The sequence below is a fragment of the Anastrepha ludens genome, chromosome 5, assembly GCF_028408465.1.
Source record: "Anastrepha ludens isolate Willacy chromosome 5, idAnaLude1.1, whole genome shotgun sequence".
NCBI lineage: Eukaryota > Metazoa > Arthropoda > Insecta > Diptera > Tephritidae > Anastrepha > Anastrepha ludens.
In genome coordinates this window covers 23478192-23502538 of record NC_071501.1, presented here as the reverse complement: position 1 = coordinate 23502538, position 24347 = coordinate 23478192, and the positions used below count along the sequence as shown (strand labels likewise).

Sequence of the window (24347 nt, the reverse complement as noted above, 5' to 3'; positions counted from 1 at the left end):
ACCAGAACCACCCGCATTTATATCCGGCCAAGTACTGTCACTTCAGCAGCATTCCCCATATATCTAAGGGGAAATATTTATGCCGCTAAAACAACAACGAATAAAAATATGCAAATCGAGTCAAAGTTCTAAATGGTTTGATTATAATGGAGAAAGCCGATAGCTCTGGTAGCTGGAGCTTTTATATTAGATTAATCTATAATTTTAATTATATTTAATAAGTAATAGTAATAATAATGGAGAATGTAAGTAAATATATTTTAGATAATGTTTATTTGAAGTCGTATTAAATAGCAATCGGCCAATCATACAAAGTTATGTACGTCTGAACCACAGCTTCCAGTAACCGTTGCTGCAGTTTCGAAATACAAATCGAAAACATTGAAGGTATATTTTGTGTTTTATGCTTGTACTTCTTGGTTATTAACTAATTTGGCAATATATAATGCATACATATGCGCTTGCATTGACGGAGAAGAAAAACTGTGATTGCCACAATGCAATTGCTAATGGAATGTTCTTCATCTGACAACGATTGTGAAATGGAACAAATTATTGTGGACAAAATAAAAGCATGCAAAAAATGAGCTCGTTATTTTGCATTTTATTTGCTTTATTTTTGTTTTTAATTGAATACGGGGTAGTTTCAGAGGAAAAATTTTTAATTTTTGTGATTTTTCCCGGCAACAATCTAATCAGATGTTCGTAAAACTTACAAATTGTGACTGGTTTTGCGTTCCAGTACTTTTTTTGATATTTTTCTCTTTGAGAGAGAATTCTGGAAAATTATGTTACTGAATACATCATAAACCTAATGACTACCGTTAAAATTTTAAAATCAAAACTTATAAAATGTTTAGTCCAGTTATAAAAACGTGGTATATTACACATTATTTTTTATTTACTTTTTTGTTAGTTACTTTTACTGGCTTTTCAAATACATTCGCAACATATTTAGTCTTGCTTTGTTCCAGTTTTTTCTTCTTCAAATCCATTTCAACTTCCGAAAGGCTTGGTTTGCCAGCACGCTTGCCGAGAAGATTTCGCTTTGTATTTTCTTCATCTTCCTGTTCCTTAGCAATTGAAGGTTCTTCATTCACATTCACCGCCGCAGTGCCTAGTGGTTCATCCAATTCCTTTTCGTCCTCTTCCTGCTGCTCCTTAGGCAATGGTATGGTGTTTGAAAACTTTTTAAGTTTTGCCACATAGAAACCATCCATGTTATGCGTATGAGGATAATAACGACGTGTCAAATTGAGACTAGGATGAAATCTGTACTGTCGATACTTTGTGAAACCTTCAACGCCAAAATCTAAACCTGTTGGTACAAGTTTAACATTACGCTTCTGGAGCGCATAATTAATTACCCATTCATTTTCTTCGGGTAGCACCGAGCACGTTGAGTACACAATATATCCACCTGTTTTCGATTTAGCATCTACGCAGTCAATAGCCGTTAACAACAACTTGCGTTGCAGATTATAGCAACGCTGTACGTCTATCTCATTTTTTGTTGATTTCACACTTGGATCTTTGGCGACAACCCCGGTACCTGTGCAAGGCGCATCTAAGAGAACGCGATCAAAACCGGTCATTACGTTGCGGAACTTACATCCGTCTTCACAGCTGACGATGGCGTTTATTATTCCCAGACGATGGAAGTTGGCTACTACCGCTTTTATGCGTTCTCGATTGGCATCGTTCGCAAAGAGAACACCTGTATTTTTCATAATAGCAGCAATATGCGAACCTTTGCCGCCAGGCGCTGTACACATATCTAGAATACGTTCGTTTTCTTGTGGTGCCAATGCCATAACTGGCAACATTGACGAAGCACCTTGTATCATATAATGACCAGCCAAATACTCGGGGGTGGCACCAAGTGGCACTTGCGAATTATAGACGACTAAACCTACTTTAGTCCATTTACCCAAAGGATCTAGATTGACGCCGCGATTAATTAATGCCGCAGCTAAATCCCGTCGACGAGTTTTCAGTGAATTCGTGCGAATTGTGAGTGGACGAGGAACCTACAATTTAAAAGTTGAAAAATTATTGTATATTAACAAGATACAAAATCTTATATTAAGTCACCTCTGATGCTTCCAGATATTCCATGAGCTCAGTAAGTGGAAACATATCAATTAGTTTTCCCATTAGAAAATCATTATAACTATAGTAGATGCAAAGATCGTGTCGAAGTAGGTCCAAGTATTCCGTACGCGATCGGTTTGGTTGACGATATTTATTGAAATCGGATAATACCAACGTAATATCTTTAATACGTTGTTGAACTTCCTGAAGTGTTAGTTCCTTCTGTTCCTCGTCATTTTCATCCGGGAATTTAAAAACCTCTTGTGAGTCAACGGACATCTGCATTTCTTTCGCTGCCAATTTAGCTTCTTTTGTTTTACGTTTTTTCAGTTTTTTATTTGCCTTTTCAATTGGTAACAGATCATCGTCAACCTCATAAGCATCATCGTCGCTGCCTAATGCGTCAGTAATCTTACTTTCCGCATCAGATACATCGAAATCATCATCTGAATTTGCATCCTCGTCATTACTGTCAGACATATCGGCTAATTTTCCGACTTTCAGATTTCCACTATCTTCACCTTCTTCAGCAATTTCAGATGCCTCCTCATTACTTTCTTCATCGTTTTCCTCCTCAGAGTCAAGTTCATCCTCTTCTTCGCCTTCCTCTTCATCTGGAATATCCTCTTTAACGAACTTCGCTCCCTTTTTAGATTGTTTTGGTTTCAGCCATTTCTGATTCTCATCTGTAAACCCTTTGGATTTTGTTTTCTTTTCGCCCTTCTCATTTTTTACTGCCTTTTTTACTCCTTTGACTCCATTAGTGTTTTCAACTACCCATGAACCATTGGTTTGTTCTTCATCAGTGACTTCCTCATCCTTGCTTTCCTTACTATATTTAGGCCTTTGTTGTTTACTATCACTGCCATTACTTTTATTTGCTTTTAGTTCAGGCTTCTGGGGTTTCGCTTTTCGTAATTCTTTTTTCTGTACTCGCTTATTAAGACGTTGCTTTTGACGATGTGATAGTTTCTTATCCTCCTTGTCATCAATAGGAGCTGTAAAAGTAAATTTTTACTAAATCTCGTGTTATTGGTGCGTTGCACACTTCCTTACCGAATGACTTCTTAGGGAATGTCGGTGCCTTTTGTTTCCGTGCTTTACGCCCTGGTCCTTTTTTTGGCTTCTCACTAAAATCTGCTTTACGTCCCATTATGTGTATGTAATATCGTCAAGATATTTATTTATAACAATAATTTTAAAAATCTTAAAATGAAATGCGAAAATTATCGCGCGTGGTAAATAATAACACGTGGGAGTCAGAGACGAATATTGGACTAATATTTTTGACAGTACGAAATTGTGACAGGGCTGCCTACTCCTTTCTTTACATTTTCTACTAACATACGAATATTACGAGCTCATTATCAAGGTGGATTTATTATATGTAGGTGACAGCATTCACCCAGCTGAATTTTTCGCCGTAGATATGGTTTACGTCAAAATGATATGCTTTGTTTGTATTGGTATGTACATTCAAACATATGTTTACATTTGTGTTTACTGAGCTATTGATGCAAATGGAACATTTATTCACATTTGCCAATTTATTGACTCGTCCTTTAATTTAATTCGCCTTGGACTTAATTTACTTCTCTTAACGTGATGTTTTAGTGGTGACCTAAGCTTAATTTAACTTAAGAGACGTAAGAAGGCACATATTTTACGACTTACTTAAATTGACTGTTAAAAATAAATGTACGTAGAAATTATTTTTGAAATGAATTATTTTCATGTGCCATTATAAGAGCCGAGTTGTCAAACATTTGTTGCAGAAAGTATAAAAATAAACATATACGTGTTGAGTAATCGTTGCGAATTTCTTAAGTTAAAATAAATTATGTTAAGTTAGGTCTAGACCAGCTAAGCTTTAACACACAACACCTCCAGCTCAGTGCCCCGGTGTAATAATGAAAATAATTTAGAGGTGTGACCAATATCAGACCGTTAACCGGCACTCAGCAAATTTGAAGGAATCAACTTATGCAAATCAGCTGATTGGCCGAGGCGAATTGAATACCGAAAGTGGCACTTTGCAAAACAAATAAACAAGAGGAACTCCATGTTAGTAAAATTAAATAATATTGAGATTTGTGACATTTAAACTCAACAAACTAATAAAAATTAAGTGCCGCGTGTTAAATTGTGAAAGCACGAATTGCACTTTTACTGCGTTTTTATGTGGATGATGCCAAGGCGAATTGAACACTGAAGGTGGGGTCTTGCCAAAACAGTTACTTTATTTTTCGGATTTGACAAGTCTGGCGTCAGGTTGCTTACCAATACAAAACAAACGAACAAAGCAAACAAAAGAAAGAGAGCTTGCATGCTTGTGAGAATTCAGTGAATGGCCGTGTTAATTTGTGAAAGCACAAATTAATGTAAAACTTTCAAATACAATTTTTTTGTGTTTTTATGCGGATGACGACATACCTAGCAAGAAAGGGTGTGTATGTATGTACAATTTCTTGTGTTTGGTAGTTCCTACTTATATAACCCTTTCTCTTAACAAACAAGTAGTCCCCACTGCGAATTCGGAAATCACAACGTTGTATTCTATTATATCTTTTACTAAACTATTTGCGGATTGTTTTTTTTTTTAAGGCCGGCGGGCCAATTAAAAGGTCAAAAAATCGATTTTTTTTTTCCTGAAATCAATAGCTTAGATATTCAAGAACATGAGACACAAATTTTCAGAGTTAAATTCCAAGTATTTGCAGAGCTACAGAGCCGAGCGTAGTGCGGCGTCGAGCAACCGTGCGCTTATTGTTGTAGTTTGAAGCGCGTGGTCTCGTTTTTTTCATTTTCACGATTTTACCTAATTTATGTACACGATTGCAAAAAAACTAAACGAGCTATCCATTTCATTCAAAATGCGTTATCTTCAGTATTGTTTTCTCTTCTATGTGAACTAAAAAAAACATCCAACAACTTTTTTTAAGCGACTTTTTTACCCAGTTGAAGAGTTTTTTTTTCCTTGAAAACCCACTTTTTTTTCTACCTTCCCCAAAAATTCGAATTTTACGTGTTTCTCCCAATTTTCTTAGTTCACATCGAAGATAATTAAATCAAAATTAATAATCTTTTTTTTTTGTTTTCAGATGAAAATTGCAAGTTGTATCTTGTACAGAAGTTGGATACTTCAGTGGCAAGGCGCTCTGGGAATCTATTGATAACTCGGCTTACAATATATTGTTGGAGATTGTACAAATTTTTTTTTTTTAGTTCAAATATATATTAAACTATCCCCAAAACTTCATTTGGCTAATTGTTTTTTTTTCTCATCCTACAACGCTTCGCGAAAACTACTAAATTTAGGACATCTAATTGGCCCGCCGGCCTTAATTTACTTAGCAATAGTTATCCAAACTTAACAAAATATATTAAATTTAATACATGTCCGTATGAATTGCTCTACAGTTTCTGCGTGGAGTAATCGGCTGCGTGTCGAGCATCACAAATTTCCAAGAATTATGGGAGCACTTCTAATCCGAATGATATAGACACGGACGGACGCGCACCAAGAATTTCTCTTCGGCAGGCATATTGTAGTCCTCTCAATGTTAAAAAAAATCAATAACACAACAACACATGAATCTCTATAGATACATATAAAACGCAACACCACATGCAATCGCGCTGTGGCATCGAACTTCTTAAATACTCTCCGTTTCACATGATTAAGGCCTAATATTTTCCTTTTGTTTGTCTGTTTCTTTTTTTTTAGAGACGTAAAAAAAATGTTTTGCTTTTACTTATATCTAAACCAACATTTAAGTATAAATTAGCAATCGAAAAATAGTAGATATATTAGCTAAAGAGATATTAGACAACTAACTCATGTACATATATGTACATATGTATGTATATGTTATCTTTTGTGGTCTCTTTAGTTGTTTTAATGCTCCACATATGATACGTTATGTGCATAGGTATTCAATGTAATCCATAGTTTGTATGGGTATATTTCGTATTAGGAAAGTTTGAAGTATGTATGAATACGCCAACAAAGTTGTCAACGACAATACCACGCTGAAAACATCGGTTCTCATCCGATCACCGCAATTAAGCAGCGTCGGGTGTCGGGCGTGGTTAGTACTTAGATGAGGGACCGTTTGGGAACACCGCGTGTTGTTGACATCCAGTAACAATTTCTTTTCTTCATTTTATTTTGCACTTTTTGAAGTGAAAACTTCTTTAGAATCGTTGGGAGTGATTTGAGACTCGATGAAACGAAAAAGCGACACCAAAAAGAAGAAGAAAAAAGATATACGTATATATATGTATGTATAGAAAATGCTTCATTACCAGGCACACAGAAGGATGGCATAAGCAAATTTAAATTTGTGAATTTATATATGTATGTATATATGCGGATATATGTATATATGTTGTGTGTATGTACATATGTGCCTCGCCACAGCAAAACATACGGTAAAATTTCTCAAGAAATCCAGCGCGCATTCATAGGCACAGCGCACATTCATAGGCACAGCATTGCATGTACAGTAGGGCGGGTCGATTTAAAAATCGCTCATTGCTCTATGAAAATCGTATTCTAGGGATCAAAATAAGAAACTTTGCCGAAGGAACCATACCTCTAAAACGAATTCTGATGTCCCCCAATTTCAAAATATCACCATTTTTGGCCTTTACATGAAAAAATCAGCTAAATGGCTATGTTTTTTCTTTATTTTTATTTATTTATATTGTAATATTATCTATTTTTTCTCTTAAGAAATTTATTTAGTCAGAACATATGTAAATGAATGAATGTGAGTTATAGAAAAGAAACTAAAAAGTTCGACCCATATTGGGGGACATCAGAAATCGTTTTAGAGGTATGGTTCCTTCGGCAAAATTTCTTATTCTGATCCCTAGAATATGATTTTCACAGAGCAATGGGCGATTTTTTTGCCTTCCCACAAATCGACCCGGCCTAATGTACAATAACCTTGAAAAGGCAGCTGCGGTTGTCGAGCATTTAGAAACATATATTTACATACATATATGGGTGCGAACATATTTACGGAGCCGCGGGCACTCGACTTGACAAAAATTGAATATTGGCAAATAATTCTACGCGAAATATTCCAATATTGACTATTTTCGAATTGTCGAGAAAATTAGCATATGGGCGGCTCGTTTTATGAATGAAAGTACTTGCTCTTAGAACTATGAGCTCGAATTTATAAATCAATTTTTTGATGATGAGTTTTTGTTGCACAGTACAATAGTTGAAACTGTTCGGCGCCGCCGCGACTGTTCAGCGCTATGGCAACTAGGATGATGGCCGCTACGCCTGCGCCTTTAAATGCATTTTGTTCTTGTAGTCGCTAGGCATAGAATTTTAGCTTTGGACGACATACGCATTTACAGGAATAAAGTGAGTGGCCTGTGTGTGCGGTTGTATGTAGATGCATATGTGTATATTAATAAGCATTGTTTTGCTGGAAGTTCAGAACACAAATATGTATGTACGTACATAGGCTAGGCCATAGTATAGCATACATACATATGTATAAAAAATTCAAACCAAGCGTCCTACCAATGTTTGCGTGTATGTTAGTACGTCTGTGTATTATACGCGTTACGACGCTCATAATAGCAACCGCGTGTGCTGTATTGCGTCCGTATTTTTATATTCGTAAATATTTTCATTTTTAAATATTTACCTCAATTATGCCGAAAAATAATGCAGAAAAGTGTCGTGAATTTCGACAGAAAAAAAAACAAAAAGAAAATAAAACTAATTTTCTAATTCTTTCCGAGACTTGGTTGGATAATGAAAACATTTTCGACATTCCCAATTTTGATATTGTAGTTCAATTTAAAAGACCACAAACGAGAGCAGGCGGTGTTGCAATATACCACAATCAAAATGACGGTGCTCGTATTGTAACTCCACAGATAGATCTGAATGCACAGCAACTAGAATCACTGTCTGTTCAGCTCTCTAAAGTGGGAGAAATACATATGTGCATGCCAAACCAGATTGAGCAATGGAAAAACAGTTTTAATTGTGGCAATTTATATTTCACCGAATCAATCAATAAATAGCATCACGGAATTCATTCACGAAAATTTAATAAAGTATACACCAGAAGTATCGCGGATACTTAGAAAAGATTACGATAAAGTTCCAATGATTTTAAGTGGCGATTTTAACGTAAATTTTGCATTGAGCACAGCGGTTCCTTTAATTGATTTTCTCAATACAACATACAATTTAAAAATGTGTAACAATCGAACTGAATCGACAACACGATCAAAAACAACAAATGACGCGGTATTTCAAAGATGTGTTGGCAACATCGAAACCAAAGCATTTGTATCATATTTTAGCTATCATAAGCCACTCATATCATTTGTTGAAATTGAAAACATTGAGGATGAATAACAATAAAATGAAGAAAATAAAATATGAACCTTATAGCAATATTATAATGAACCTATAATTATCCCGCTCCTAATGCTGCTTTCGTCTCATTCTCTCTCAGTTTGTTTTACGGAAGGTTTCACTTCTATCGAGTCTAACCGTTAGACTGGTATTTTTTTTATTAATATAATATTTATTTCAAAATATAATTCTATACTTTGCTTATACATTAGCATTTGCCATGTGTATTTCAATCAGTTCAATGCTCGTCAATGAATTTCTCTACCCGTCTTTATTTTATTTCGTTAGTAAAACTACTTAGTTCGTTAATTTATGTAGTCACTCTTTTATTGTTTTCTAATTTACTTTGTTTAGTTAACTAATTAATTTAATATTAAATAAAATTTTGTATACATAAAATTCAAGCCGAATAAGCGTGCAACAGTCAACCTAAAACTATATACAGCAACAAGCACATAGACTGTGATCTTTTTTTTCCAAAGAAGAATATATAAATGAGAGCAAACAATTTCACTAGAGGAGCAGTAGATGCAGAGCTAAAATAACTACCAATATCCCATTTACGCTTTGCAAACAAATTCAGAAATATTATATATGTATGTATGTATATGCATGTAGATAGCTTAAAGATGGTACTCATATCTAACCCAACATTTAAGCATAAATTAACAATCGGAAAATTGTATATGAATATATGTACATATGTATGTATAAGACTTCTGTTAGCCAACGTTAATTGTTTCAATGCTCTGCATAAGGTATGGATTCAATATAATAGGCTATATTTGGTTCGCTTGAAGTGTGTATGAATACGTTAATAAAATTATCAACGACCACACCACGCTGAAAACATCGGTTCTCGTCCGATCACCGAAATTAAGCAGCGTCGGGCGCGGTTAGTACTTGGATGGGGGACCGCTTGGGAACACCGCGTGTTGTTGACATCCAGCAACAATTTTTTTTCTTCATTTTATTTTGCACTTTTTATTAATATAATATAATATTTATTTCAAAATATAAGTCTATACTTTGCTTATACATTAACATTTGCTATGTGTATTTCAACCAGTTCAATGCTCATCAATGAATTTCTCTACCCGTCTTTACTTTATTTCGTTAGTAAAACTACTAAGTTCGTTAATTTATGTAGTCACTCTTTTATTGTTTGCTAATTTACTTTGTTTAGTTAACTAATTAATTTAATATTAAATAAAATTTTGTATACATAAAATTCAAGCCGAATAAGCGTGCAACAGTCAACCTAAAACTATATACAGCAACAAGCACATAGACTGTGATCTTTTTTTCCCAAAGAAGAATATATAAATGACAGCAGACAATTTCACTAGAGGAGCAGTAGATGCAGAGCTAAAATAACTACCAATATCCCATTTACGCTTTGCAAACAAATTCAGAAATATTATATATGTATGTACAGTGCACTCGGGAAAACGTCAACACTAGTTTACGTCAACATCCCAAAACGTCAACCCTTAATTTTTTACATTGTCTACTCTAAAACGTCAACCAAACCACAAAGCTCTAAAACGTCAACTTTAAATAAATCAAAATTTTGAATTAAGCAACAGTTAAAATACACAGTTTTGATCACACACACACATTTATTTCATGAAATTAGTTCAGAATTCGGGTATTCCCCTTATATTTAAGTACATACATATTTATGTATATAGAATAGAAAAAAAATTCCATCTCAATGCGTTGTCTTTTTATATTCAGTTGATTTTTCGTTCTCGTAAGTGCCACATTACCAAAATGTGTTTAAAACAACCGAAAGTGCTTAAATTACAAGAAAAGGTAAATATTTTGGATTTATTAGAAAAGGGTGCAAGTGCGGTAGCTTTGGCAAAACAATATGGTATCTCAAAATCAACAATTAGCAAGATAAAAATGAAAAAAAATAAAATTTTTGACTGTGTCAATAATACGCTTTCCGGCCAGAGAAAAAGAAAGACATTAAGAGCACCAGAGTTGCCGAAAATGGAAAAGCGCCTGTATCAATGGTTTGTAAAGCAGAGAGAAAAGCATTATCCGGTTAATGCATTAGCGCTCAAACAAAAGGCTAAAGAGATTCATCTAAAAATAAAAGAAAACGAATGTTCTTTTAACGCAAGTGATGGATGGTTGCAAGGTTTTAAAAAAAGATATGGAGTTCGCCTGCTTAAAATAACTGGAGAAAAACTATCTTCACAGCCTTTGCTGGTCGAACCATTTAAAATCAAACTTAAACAAAAAATTGAAGAAATGGGTCTTTGCCATGATCAATTGTACAATGCTGATGAGTCTGGCTTATTTTGGAAAATTTTGCCAGAAAAGTCTGAAAAGAAAAAACTGCTCCGGGCGTAAAGACAGAAAAACAACGCGTTACTTTTTTATATTGTGCTAATGCTTCCGGAAATCATAAGCTTAGATTGTTGGTGATTGGGAAGGCAAAAAATCCACGCATTTTCAAAAATTTTAACTGCACAACTGAGTACAAGAGTTCCAAGTCCTCATCGATGACATCAGCTATTTTCTACGATTGGTTTCACAAATCCTTTGTGCCACAGGTTAATATTTGTTCTGCTACAGAAAAATATCGCTTTTAATAGCTAAGATTTTCTAATTTTAGGTAACAGATTTTCTTTTAAAAAAGACAATAAAACCAAACGACGCTGTCGAAATATTTAACCGGGCTTTGGATTGGGCTCAATGCGAGAATGTTGAGCAAAATGACCTAAATGTATTAAGACGTTTACGAGAGAAAGCTCTCCTCCAAGTATTGGAAAGGAAAAAACAACAGAAAAAAATAACCGATTTTTTTTAGATGCATAAGTATGTATGTGAAATGTGATCTCTTTTGAAATGCGTTCCTTTAGTTTTAGTTAGGCTGAAAGCCTTTTTTGTTCTTTTTTTGTATTTGTTTATGTTTAGTTTAAGGTTATAGTCAATAAAAACGTTTAAAGCACACTATCAATATGTTTTTTTATTACAAGTTTCTACATTCATAAACGTCAACAATTTGTTAAACGTCAACACTCGTGGTTTTAATTAGTTGACGTTTTCCCGAGCGCACTGTATGTATATGCATGTAGATAGCTTAAAGATGGTACTCATATCTAACCCAACATTTAAGCATAAATTAACAATCGGAAAATTGTATATGAATATATGTACATATGTATGTATAAGACTTCTGTTAGCCAACGTTAATTGTTTCAATGCTCTGCATAAGGTATGGATTCAATATAATAGGCTATATTTGGTTCGCTTGAAGTGTGTATGAATACGTTAATAAAATAGTCAACGACCATACCACGCTGAAAACATCGGTTCTCGTCCGATCACCGAAATTAAGCAGCGTCGGGCGCGGTTAGTACTTGGATGGGGGACCGCTTGGGAACACCGCGTGTTGTTGTTGACATCCAGCACCAATTTTTTTTCTTCATTTTATTTTGCACTTTTTATTAATATAATATAATATTTATTTCAAAATATAAGTCTATACTTTGCTTATACATTAACATTTGCTATGTGTATTTCAACCAGTTCAATGCTCATCAATGAATTTCTCTACCCGTCTTTACTTTATTTCGTTAGTAAAACTACTAAGTTCGTTAATTTATGTAGTCACTCTTTTATTGTTTGCTAATTTACTTTGTTTAGTTAACTAATTAATTTAATATTAAATAAAATTTTGTATACATAAAATTCAAGCCGAATAAGCGTGCAACAGTCAACCTAAAACTATATACAGCAACAAGCACATAGACTGTGATCTTTTTTTTCCAAAGAAGAATATATAAATGAGAGCAGACAATTTCACTAGAGGAGCAGTAGATGCAGAGCTAAAATAACTACCAATATCCCATTTACGCTTTGCAAACAAATTCAGAAATATTATATATGTATGTACAGTGCACTCGGGAAAACGTCAACACTAGTTTACGTCAACATCCCAAAACGTCAACCCTTAATTTTTTACATTGTCTACTCTAAAACGTCAACCAAACCACAAAGCTCTAAAACGTCAACTTTAAATAAATCAAAATTTTGAATTAAGCAACAGTTAAAATACACAGTTTTGATCACACACACACATTTATTTCATGAAATTAGTTCAGAATTCGGGTATTCCCCTTATATTTAAGTACATACATATTTATGTATATAGAATAGAAAAAAAATTCCATCTCAATGTGTTGTCTTTTTATATTCAGTTGATTTTTCGTTCTCGTAAGTGCCACATTACCAAAATGTGTTCAAAACAACCGAAAGTGCTTAAATTACAAGAAAAGGTAAATATTTTGGATTTATTAGAAAAGGGTGCAAGTGCGGTAGCTTTAGCAAAACAATATGGTATCTCAAAATCAACAATTAGCAAGATAAAAATGAAAAAAAATAAAATTTTTGACTGTGTCAATAATACGCTTTCCGGCCAGAGAAAAAGAAAGACATTAAGAGCATCAGAGTTGCCGAAAATGGAAAAGCGCCTGTATCAATGGTTTGTAAAGCAGAGAGAAAAGCATTATCCGGTTAATGCATTAGCGCTCAAACAAAAGGCTAAAGAGATTCATCTAAAAATAAAAGAAAAGGAATGTTCTTTTAACGCAAGTGATGGACGGTTGCAAGGTTTTAAAAAAAGATATGGAGTTCGCCTGCTTAAAATAACTGGAGAAAAACTATCTTCACAGCCTTTGCTGGTCGAACCATTTAAAATCAAACTTAAACAAAAAATTGAAGAAATGGGTCGTTGCCATGATCAATTGTACAATGCTGATGAGTCTGGCTTATTTTGGAAAATTTTGCCAGAAAAGTCTGAAAAGAAAAAACTGCTCCGGGCGTAAAGACAGAAAAACAACGCGTTACTTTTTTATGTTGTGCTAATGCTTCCGGAAATCATAAGCTTAGATTGTTGGTGATTGGGAAGGCAAAAAATCCACGCATTTCCAAAAATTTTAACTGCCCAACTGAGTACAAGAGTTCCAAGTCCTCATCGATGACATCAGCTATTTTCTACGATTGGTTTCACAAGTCCTTTGTGCCACAGGTTAATATTTGTTCTGCTACAGAAAAATATCGCTTTCAATAGCTAAGATTTTCTAATTTTAGGTAACAGATTTTCTTTTAAAAAAGACAATAAAACCAAACGAAGCTGTCGAAATATTTAACCGGGCTTTGGATTGGGCTCAATGCGAGAACGTTGAGCAAAATGACCTAAATGTATTAAGACGTTTACGAGAGAAAGCTCTCCTCCAAGTATTGGAAAGGAAAAAACAACAGAAAAAAATAACCGATTTTTTTTAGATGCATAAGTATGTATGTGAAATGTGATCTCTTTTGAAATGCGTTCCTTTAGTTTTAGTTAGGCTGAAAGCCTTTTTTGTTCTTTTTTTGTATTTGTTTATGTTTAGTTTAAGGTTATAGTCAATAAAAACGTTTAAAGCACACTATCAATATGTTTTTTTATTACAAGTTTCTACATTCATAAACGTCAACAATTTATTAGAGTAACTGCGGGTATTGTGGTATACCCATTTTATTTTCGTCTATAAAATCGTTAAATTTTATTTGATTTGAATGAAAATTTATCAATAATATGCTACCGTTATTAAGTTCAAATAAACCTAGCTTCAAAAGCCTTAGAGCCGCGAGTTTCAGAAATATTTAAGAAAGTACTGCAAAAGACGGAAACAAGCCCTTGAAAAAATTGGCAGGTAATGTGGTATACCTTATTCTGGTAATGTGGTATAGTATACCACATTACCCGCATATGATGCCTTTAATAATAAGTCAGTTACTTTTGATTGATAACTAAAATTTTATTGCGAACCATTTAAAAAAGGAATATGAACTGAATTAAAACATATTGAACAAAAATATTTTAAGCTTCAATTGACAAAAAACGCAACAATAAAATTCATAGCACTTGTAAGAGTATTACTTACAATATTACTTACAAGAATCGCAAAGAAAAATAGCACTTCGATTGGGAATACACTTTTCGTGGGCCCAAATTTGTTCGCATTGCAGACAAGAGGTCCAAGGCTTCATTATTATATCCTGCCCATAAATTTTGCCACAGTAGTTGCAAGACGATTCTTTTGTTGGTGGAACATCTGGAAACTCCTCTTCACTGTCACTTGAATGCGAGTCAACAAACGATTTGGTAGAAATATTTTTTTTATTAGAGGGTTTTGGGGATGGATTAATGTTGAAAGCAACAACAAATTACACTTATAAGGTAACAAATTACACTTATAAGGCGAAGTTGTTAAAACAGTTGCCTTTGTTTTCCGGCCTTTCCGATTAGGTGGTGGATCTCGTAGCTTTGGTGGTGGAGATATTTCCCAGGGAGTAACGAGTCTTCGGCTTGTGCTTGCTTCTATAAACAAATTAAATAGCGTTCCTAAAATTTCCATAGATTTTATTTCGAAACTTACGAATTTCAGGCTCAATTTACATGGCTGATGCGCTTGGGGTTTCTTCTGTCGTTGAATTTATAGTTTCAACTGGATCCTCTGAGAAGACAATATATCTAGCAAGATTTTTTATATTTAAAACTGAATTGTACCTGATGATGATGAGTTCCCAGCTATAAAATCTGCATCTGTGAAAATATGTTTATCAAACGGACAAATTCCCGTGGCTTTAAAACCATTTATTGCAATTTGTCCAGTTTGAACCCTCAAATAAGCCTTAGTAAATAGTCCTGCGATATGAAAATGTGTAACTTTTCTGCCCTGTTCACGCATAAATCGTCTTATTTCGTCATTATAGTACTTCTTAAAAGGTCCTATAAAAGCCTGAGCCAACGGTTGAAGTTTGTGTGTTGAATGGGGCACAGAGAAAGTATATTCACATTGTGTTCGCGAGCTAGATCAATAACTTCTATATTACGTGTGTGGCTATAATGCCCATCTAATATAAGAAGCAGAGGTTCAGACGGAGATGGTTTCGTTACGCTTAAAAAATGCCTGAACCATTTCGTGAAGATGGGAATTTGAACCCATCCAGACAAATGGCACGCCGAGCTTGAGCCAGGGGGAGCGTCTTTCATTAGAAGAGGGTTATGGTTTTTTCGTGGAAAGATGAAAAATGGTGGTACGAAACCACCTCCTGCGCTCATGCAAGTGATGACTGTAACAAGCGATCCTCGCTCAGCTGAAGTCATTGTTCCAATCTGTTTTTTTCCTTTCCGAGCGATTATTTGTGCCTGTTGCGAAGGAACTACTGATATTCCGGTTTCGTCAACGTTCCAGATACGAGAAGGCGGAAAATTATGTTTTGCGTTTTCTTCTTCCAGCAATTTGAAAAATATATCAACATTTTCTCGAAAAAAACCACGTGCACGGTCGACGCTTGTTCCAGTTGGCTTTCGAAAACTCAGAACATTTCGGTGTCGGTTACAGAAGCCTTTTAGCCAATCCTTGCCAGTGCACTCTTTAATAACGGAGAACTTATTGGGAATGTTGTTTTTTGTGGCAATTTGATAACACAATGACCGCACGTCTGCGCGTGTTAGTCCCCAGTACCTTGACTCCATTTCTAGTATATATTTAACTAAGTCATTCTCAATTTCCGCTGTTAAAATCGGAGCCCGGCCAAGTTTAGTTGTCAACAGCTCCTCGATGGATTTCTCGCTTCTTGCCATGCGCTGCAGAGTGGTATGGGGGACACTAAATGTCTTGGAAGCCAAGAGAATACCCATTTCACCTTTTCTAACCGCTTGGATAGCTTTTTTCATATCCTCTGCTTTCCATTTTGGTATTTCACCTTTCTTCGGCATTTTTTTGATCGAGAGGGTAATATGGTACACTATACCACTTTAGCCGCCTTTACCTATCCCACAATAGCCGCATTAGAGTTTGAACAAATTAATTTTGAATAATTAAATATCGACCAAATATACAAAAATATTGCTTATATGCTTCACTAGTATTAAACTCACTTATTACTTCCCGATGGATAAATGCAGTTTAAAGCACAGGATTTTAATTTGCCAGAAATTTTCCACTGAGCACAAAAAAATGTCAACCACACGACCACGCGATTTTTTTACAACTGACTCATTGTATGCCTTGCAAAACACAAATCAAATCACGCGTTCTTAAGATTCTGAGAATGCCGAAATATCTAACTTGGTCCCGTTATTTCCACGACTTTAGTTTTCGAATAAAGCTGCTATACCACATTACCCGCCTATACCACAATACCCGCAGTTACCCTAAACGTCAACACTCGTGGTTTTAATTAGTTGACGTTTTCCCGAGCGCACTGTATGTATATGCATGTAGATAGCTTAAAGATGGTACTCATATCTAATCCAACATTTAAGCATAAATTAACAATCGGAAAATTGTATATGAATATATGTACATACGTATGTATAAGACTTCTGTTAGCCAACGTTAATTGTTTCAATGCTGTGCATAAGGTATGGATTCAATATAATAGGCTATATTTGGTTCGCTTGAAGTGTGTATGAATACGTTAATAAAATTATCAACGACCATACCACGCTGAAAACATCGGTTCTCGTCCGATCACCGAAATTAAGCAGCGTCGGGCGCGGTTAGTACTTGGATGGGGGACCGCTTGGGAACACCGCGTGTTGTTGACATCCAGCAACAATTTTTTTTCTTCATTTTATTTTGCACTTTTTATTAATATAATATAATATTTATTTCAAAATATAATTCTATGCTTTGCTATGTGTATTTCAATCAGTGCAATGCTCATCAATGAATTTCTCTACCCGTCTTTACTTTATTTCGCTAGTAAAACTACTAAGTTCGTTTATTTATGTAGTCACTCTTTTATTGTTTGCTAATTTACTTTGTTTAGTTAACTAATTAATTTAATATTAAATAAAATTTTGTATACATAAAATTCAAGCCGAATAAGCGTGCAACAGTCAAGCAAAAACTATATACAGCAACAAGCACATAGACTGTGATCTTTTTTTTCCAAAGAAGAATATATAGATGACAGCAGACAATTTCACTAGAGGAGCAGTAGATGCAGAGCTAAAATAACTACCAATATCCCATTTACGCATTGCAGACGAATTCAGAAATATTATATATGTATGTATGTATATGCATGTAGATAGCTTAAAGATGGTACTCATATCTAACCCAACATTTAAGCATAAATTAACAATCGGAAAATTGTATATGAATATATGTACATATGTATGTATAAGACTTCTGTTAGCCAACGTTAATTGTTTCAATGCTCTGCATAAGGTATGGATTCAATATAATAGGCTATATTTGGTTCGCTTGAAGTGTGTATGAATACGTTAATAAAATAGTCAACGACCATACCACGCTGAAAACATCGGTTCTCGTCCGATCACCGAAATTAAGCAGCGTCGGGCGCGGTTAGTACTTGGATGGGGGACCGCTTGGGAACACCGCGTGTTGTTGACATCCAGCAACAATTTTTTTTCTTCATTTTATTTTGCACTTTTTATTAATATAATATAATATTTATTTCAAAATATAAGTCTATACTTTGCTTATACATTAACATTTGCTATGTGTATTTCAACCAGTTCAATGCTCATCAATGAATTTCTCTACCCGTCTTTACTTTATTTCGTTAGTAAAACTACTAAGTTCGTTAATTTATGTAGTCACTCTTTTATTGTTTGCTAATTTACTTTGTTTAGTTAACTAATTAATTTAATATTAAATAAAATTTTGTATACATAAAATTCAAGCCGAATAAGCGTGCAACAGTCAACCTAAAACTATATACAGCAACAAGCACATAGACTGTGATCTTTTTTTCCAAAGAAGAATATATAAATGAGAGCAGACAATTTCACTAGAGGAGCAGTAGATGCAGAGCTAAAATAACTACCAATATCCCATTTACGCTTTGCAAACAAATTCAGAAATATTATATATGTATGTACAGTGCACTCGGGAAAACGTCAACACTAGTTTACGTCAACATCCCAAAACGTCAACCCTTAATTTTTTACATTGTCTACTCTAAAACGTCAACCAAACCACAAAGCTCTAAAACGTCAACTTTAAATAAATCAAAATTTTGAATTAAGCAACAGTTAAAATACACAGTTTTGATCACACACACACATTTATTTTATGAAATTAGTTCAGAATTCGGGTATTCCCCTTATATTTAAGTACATACATATTTATGTATATAGAATAGAAAAAAAATTCCATCTCAATGTGTTGTCTTTTTATATTCAGTTGATTTTTCGTTCTCGTAAGTGCCACATTACCAAAATGTGTTTAAAACAACCGAAAGTGCTTAAATTACAAGAAAAGGTAAATATTTTGGATTTATTAGAAAAGGGTGCAAGTGCGGTAGCTTTGGCAAAACAATATGGTATCTCAATATCAACAATTAGCAAGATAAAAATGAAAAAAAATAAAATTTTTGACTGTGTCAATAATACGCTTTCCGGCCAGAGAAAAAGAAAGACATTAAGAGCATCAGAGTTGCCGAAAATGGAAAAGCGCCTGTATCAATGGTTTGTAAAGCAGAGAGAAAAGCATTATCCGGTTAATGCATTAGCGCTCAAACAAAAGGCTAAAGAGATTCATCTAAAAATAAAAGAAAAGGAATGTTCTTTTAACGCAAGTGATGGATGGTTGCAAGGTTTTAAAAAAAGATATGGAGTTCGCCTGCTTAAAATAACTGGAGAAAAACTATCTTCACAGCCTTTGCTGGTCGAACCATTTAAAATCAAACTTAAACAAAAAATTGAAGAAATGGGTCGTTGCCATGATCAATTGTACAATGCTGATGAGTCTGGCTTATTTTGGAAAATTTTGCCAGAAAAGTCTGAAAAGAAAAAACTGCTCCGGGCGTAAAGACAGAAAAACAACGCGTTACTTTTTTATGTTGTGCTAATGCTTCCGGAAATCATAAGCTTAGATTGTTGGTGATTGGGAAGGCAAAAAATCCACGCATTTTCAAAAATTTTAACTGCCCAACTGAGTACAAGAGTTCCAAGTCCTCATCGATGACATCAGCTATTTTCTACGATTGGTTTCACAAATCCTTTGTGCCACAGGTTAATATTTGTTCTGCTACAGAAAAATATCGCTTTCAATAGCTAAGATTTTCTAATTTTAGGTAACAGATTTTCTTTTAAAAAAGACAATAAAACCAAACGAAGCTGTCGAAATATTTAACCGGGCTTTGGATTGGGCTCAATGCGAGAACGTTGAGCAAAATGACCTAAATGTATTAAGACGTTTACGAGAGAAAGCTCTCCTCCAAGTATTGGAAAGGAAAAAACAACAGAAAAAAATAACCGATTTTTTTTAGATGCATAAGTATATTATGTATGTGAAATGTGATCTCTTTTGAAATGCGTTCCTTTAGTTTTAGTTAGGCTGAAAGCCTTTTTTGTTCTTTTTTTGTATTTGTTTATGTTTAGTTTAAGGTTATAGTCAATAAAAACGTTTAAAGCACACTATCAATATGTTTTTTTATTACAAGTTTCTACATTCATAAACGTCAACAATTTATTAGAGTAACTGCGGGTATTGTGGTATACCCATTTTATTTTCGTCTATAAAATCGTTAAATTTTATTTGATTTGAATGAAAATTTATCAATAATATGCTACCGTTATTAAGTTCAAATAAACCTAGCTTCAAAAGCCTTAGAGCCGCGAGTTTCAGAAATATTTAAGAAAGTACTGCAAAAGACGGAAACAAGCCCTTGAAAAAATTGGCGGGTAATGTGGTATACCTTATTCTGGTAATGTGGTATAGTATACCACATTACCCGCATATGATGCCTTTAATAATAAGTCAGTTACTTTTGATTGATAACTAAAATTTTATTGCGAACCATTTAAAAAAGGAATATGAACTGAATTAAAACATATTGAACAAAAATATTTTAAGCTTCAATTGACAAAAAACGCAACAATAAAATTCATAGCACTTGTAAGAGTATTACTTACAATATTACTTACAAGAATCGCAAAGAAAAATAGCACTTCGATTGGGAATACACTTTTCGTGGGCCCAAATTTGTTCGCATTGCAGACAAGAGGTCCAAGGCTTCATTATTATATCCTGCCCATAAATTTTGCCACAGTAGTTGCAAGACGATTCTTTTGTTGGTGGAACATCTGGAAACTCCTCTTCACTGTCACTTGAATGCGAGTCAACAAACGATTTGGTAGAAATATTTTTTTTATTAGAGGGTTTTGGGGATGGATTAATGTTGAAAGCAACAACAAATTACACTTATAAGGTAACAAATTACACTTATAAGGCGAAGTTGTTAAAACAGTTGCCTTTGTTTTCCGGCCTTTCCGATTAGGTGGTGGATCTCGTAGCTTTGGTGGTGGAGATATTTCCCAGGGAGTAACGAGTCTTCGGCTTGTGCTTGCTTCTATAAACAAATTAAATAGCGTTCCTAAAATTTCCATAGATTTTATTTCGAAACTTACGAATTTCAGGCTCAATTTACATGGCTGATGCGCTTGGGGTTTCTTCTGTCGTTGAATTTATAGTTTCAACTGGATCCTCTGAGAAGACAATATATCTAGCAAGATTTTTTATATTTAAAACTGAATTGTACCTGATGATGATGAGTTCCCAGCTATAAAATCTGCATCTGTGAAAATATGTTTATCAAACGGACAAATTCCCGTGGCTTTAAAACCATTTATTGCAATTTGTCCAGTTTGAACCCTCAAATAAGCCTTAGTAAATAGTCCTGCGATATGAAAATGTGTAACTTTTCTGCCCTGTTCACGCATAAATCGTCTTATTTCGTCATTATAGTACTTCTTAAAAGGTCCTATAAAAGCCTGAGCCAACGGTTGAAGTTTGTGTGTTGAATGGGGCACAAAGAAAGTATATTCACATTGTGTTCGCGAGCTAGATCAATAACTTCTATATTACGTGTGTGGCTATAATGCCCATCTAATATAAGAAGCAGAGGTTCAGACGGAGATGGTTTCGTTACGCTTAAAAAATGCCTGAACCATTTCGTGAAGATGGGAATTTGAACCCATCCAGACAAATGGCACGCCGAGCTTGAGCCAGGGGGAGCGTCTTTCATTAGAAGAGGGTTATGGTTTTTTCGTGGAAAGATGAAAAATGGTGGTACGAAACCACCTCCTGCGCTCATGCAAGTGATGACTGTAACAAGCGATCCTCGCTCAGCTGAAGTCATTGTTCCAATCTGTTTTTTTCCTTTCCGAGCGATTATTTGTGCCTGTTGCGAAGGAACTACTGATATTCCGGTTTCGTCAACGTTCCAGATACGAGAAGGCGGAAAATTATGTTTTGCGTTTTCTTCTTCCAGCAATTTGAAAAATATATCAACATTTTCTCGAAAAAAACCACGTGCACGGTCGACGCTTGTTCCAGTTGGCTTTCGAAAACTCAGAACATTTCGGTGTCGGTTACAGAAGCCTTTTAGCCAATCCTTGCCAGTGCACTCTTTAATAACGGAGAACTTATTGGGAATGTTGTTTTTTGTGGCAATTTGATAACACAATGACCGCACGTCTGCGCGTGTTAGTCCCCAGTACCTTGACTCCATTTCTAGTATATATTTAACTAAGTCATTCTCAATTTCCGCTGTTAAAATCGGAGCCCGGCCAAGTTTAGTTGTCAACAGCTCCTCGATGGATTTCTCGCTTCTTGCCATGCGCTGCAGAGTGGTATGGGGGACACTAAATGTCTTGGAAGCCAAGAGAATACCCATTTCACCTTTTCTAACCGCTTGGATAGCTTTTTTCATATCCTCTGCTTTCCATTTTGGTATTTCACCTTTCTTCGGCATTTTTTTGATCGAGAGGGTAATATGGTACACTATACCACTTTAGCTGCCTTTACCTATCCCACAATAGCCGCATTAGAGTTTGAACAAATTAATTTTGAATAATTAAATATCGACCAAATATACAAAAATATTGCTTATATGCTTCACTAGTATTAAACTCACTTATTACTTCCCGATGGATAAATGCAGTTTAAAGCACAGGATTTTAATTTGCCAGAAATTTTCCACTGAGCACAAAAAAATGTCAACCACACGACCACGCGATTTTTTTACAACTGACTCATTGTATGCCTTGCAAAACACAAATCAAATCACGCGTTCTTAAGATTCTGAGAATGCCGAAATATCTAACTTGGTCCCGTTATTTCCACGACTTTAGTTTTCGAATAAAGCTGCTATACCACATTACCCGCCTATACCACAATACCCGCAGTTACCCTAAACGTCAACACTCGTGGTTTTAATTAGTTGACGTTTTCCCGAGCGCACTGTATGTATATGCATGTAGATAGCTTAAAGATGGTACTCATATCTAACCCAACATTTAAGCATAAATTAACAATCGGAAAATTGTATATGAATATATGTACATATGTATGTATAAGACTTCTATTAGCCAACGTTAATTGTTTCAATGCTCTGCATAAGGTATGGATTCAATATAATAGGCTATATTTGGTTCGCTTGAAGTGTGTATGAATACGTTAATAAAATAGTCAACGACCATACCACGCTGAAAACATCGGTTCTCGTCCGATCACCGAAATTAAGCAGCGTCGGGCGCGGTTAGTACTTGGATGGGGGACCGCTTGGGAACACCGCGTGTTGTTGACATCCAGCAACAATTTTTTTTCTTCATTTTATTTTGCACTTTTTATTAATATAATATTTATTTCAAAATATAATTCTATGCTTTGCTATGTGTATTTCAATCAGTGCAATGCTCATCAATGAATTTCTCTACCCGTCTTTACTTTATTTCGCTAGTAAAACTACTAAGTTCGTTTATTTATGTAGTCACTCTTTTATTGTTTGCTAATTTACTTTGTTTAGTTAACTAATTAATTTAATATTAAATAAAATTTTGTATACATAAAATTCAAGCCGAATAAGCGTGCAACAGTCAAGCAAAAACTATATACAGCAACAAGCACATAGACTGTGATATTTTTTTTCCAAAGAAGAATATATAGATGACAGCAGACAATTTCACTAGAGGAGCAGTAGATGCAGAGCTGAAATAACTACCAATATCCCATTTACGCATTGCAAACGAATTCAGAAATATTATATATGTATGTATGTATATGCATGTAGATAGCTTAAAGATGGTACTCATATCTAACCCAACATTTAAGCATAAATTAACAATCGGAAAATTGTATATGAATATATGTACATATGTATGTATAAGACTTCTGTTAGCCAACGTTAATTGTTTCAATGCTCTGCATAAGGTATGGATTCAATATAATAGGCTATATTTGGTTCGCTTGAAGTGTGTATGAATACGTTAACAAAATTATCAACGACCATACCACGCTGAAAACATCGGTTCTCGTCCGATCACCGAAATTAAGCAGCGTCGGGCGCGGTTAGTACTTGGATGGGGGACCGCTTGGGAACACCGCGTGTTGTTGACATCCAGCAACAATTTTTTTTCTTCATTTTATTTTGCACTTTTTATTAATATAATATAATATTTATTTCAAAATATAAGTCTATACTTTGCTTATACATTAACATTTGCTATGTGTATTTCAACCAGTTCAATGCTCATCAATGAATTTCTCTACCCGTCTTTACTTTATTTCGTTAGTAAAACTACTTAGTTCGTTAATTTATGTAGTCACTCTTTTATTGTTTTCTAATTTACTTTGTTTAGTTAACTAATTAATTTAATATTAAATAAAATGTTTTATCCATAAAATTCAAGCCGAATAAATTAAGCTTGCAACAACCAACCTAAAACTATATACAGCAACAAGCACATAGACTGTGATCTTTTTTTTTCCAAAGAAGAATATATAAATGACAGCAGACAATT

General features: G+C 34.5%; 1 protein-coding gene, 6 non-coding genes and 1 pseudogene across 7 annotated transcripts; 7 read left to right on the top strand and 1 right to left on the bottom strand.

Moving 5' to 3' along the window:
• Positions 1 to 881: 881 nt before the first annotated feature.
• Positions 882 to 3391, bottom strand: LOC128862837 (uncharacterized). The gene is made up of 3 exons (XM_054101603.1): positions 3151 to 3391; positions 2095 to 3092; positions 882 to 2030 (listed from the first exon to the last, which is right to left on the bottom strand). Exons 1-3 carry the CDS (start codon positions 3245 to 3247, stop codon positions 891 to 893), a joined length of 2235 nt encoding a protein of 744 aa, XP_053957578.1. The 5' UTR covers positions 3248 to 3391; the 3' UTR covers positions 882 to 890.
• Positions 3392 to 6108: 2717 nt separating this feature from the next.
• Positions 6109 to 6234, top strand: LOC128865471 (5S ribosomal RNA; annotated as a pseudogene).
• Positions 6235 to 9319: 3085 nt separating this feature from the next.
• On the top strand, positions 9320 to 9438 carry LOC128865465 (5S ribosomal RNA). The gene has a single exon (XR_008454810.1). It is a non-coding gene; the product is annotated as a 5S ribosomal RNA (ribosomal RNA).
• Positions 9439 to 11796: 2358 nt separating this feature from the next.
• LOC128865464 (5S ribosomal RNA) lies at positions 11797 to 11915 on the top strand. The gene has a single exon (XR_008454809.1). It is a non-coding gene; the product is annotated as a 5S ribosomal RNA (ribosomal RNA).
• A 5083-nt stretch (positions 11916 to 16998) lies between these two features.
• On the top strand, positions 16999 to 17117 carry LOC128865457 (5S ribosomal RNA). Its single transcript, XR_008454802.1, has one exon. It is a non-coding gene; the product is annotated as a 5S ribosomal RNA (ribosomal RNA).
• A 695-nt stretch (positions 17118 to 17812) lies between these two features.
• LOC128865545 (5S ribosomal RNA) lies at positions 17813 to 17931 on the top strand. The gene has a single exon (XR_008454873.1). It is a non-coding gene; the product is annotated as a 5S ribosomal RNA (ribosomal RNA).
• A 5084-nt stretch (positions 17932 to 23015) lies between these two features.
• On the top strand, positions 23016 to 23134 carry LOC128865544 (5S ribosomal RNA). The gene has a single exon (XR_008454872.1). It is a non-coding gene; the product is annotated as a 5S ribosomal RNA (ribosomal RNA).
• Positions 23135 to 23824: 690 nt separating this feature from the next.
• Positions 23825 to 23943, top strand: LOC128865556 (5S ribosomal RNA). The gene has a single exon (XR_008454884.1). It is a non-coding gene; the product is annotated as a 5S ribosomal RNA (ribosomal RNA).
• The last annotated feature ends 404 nt before the right edge of the window (positions 23944 to 24347 follow it).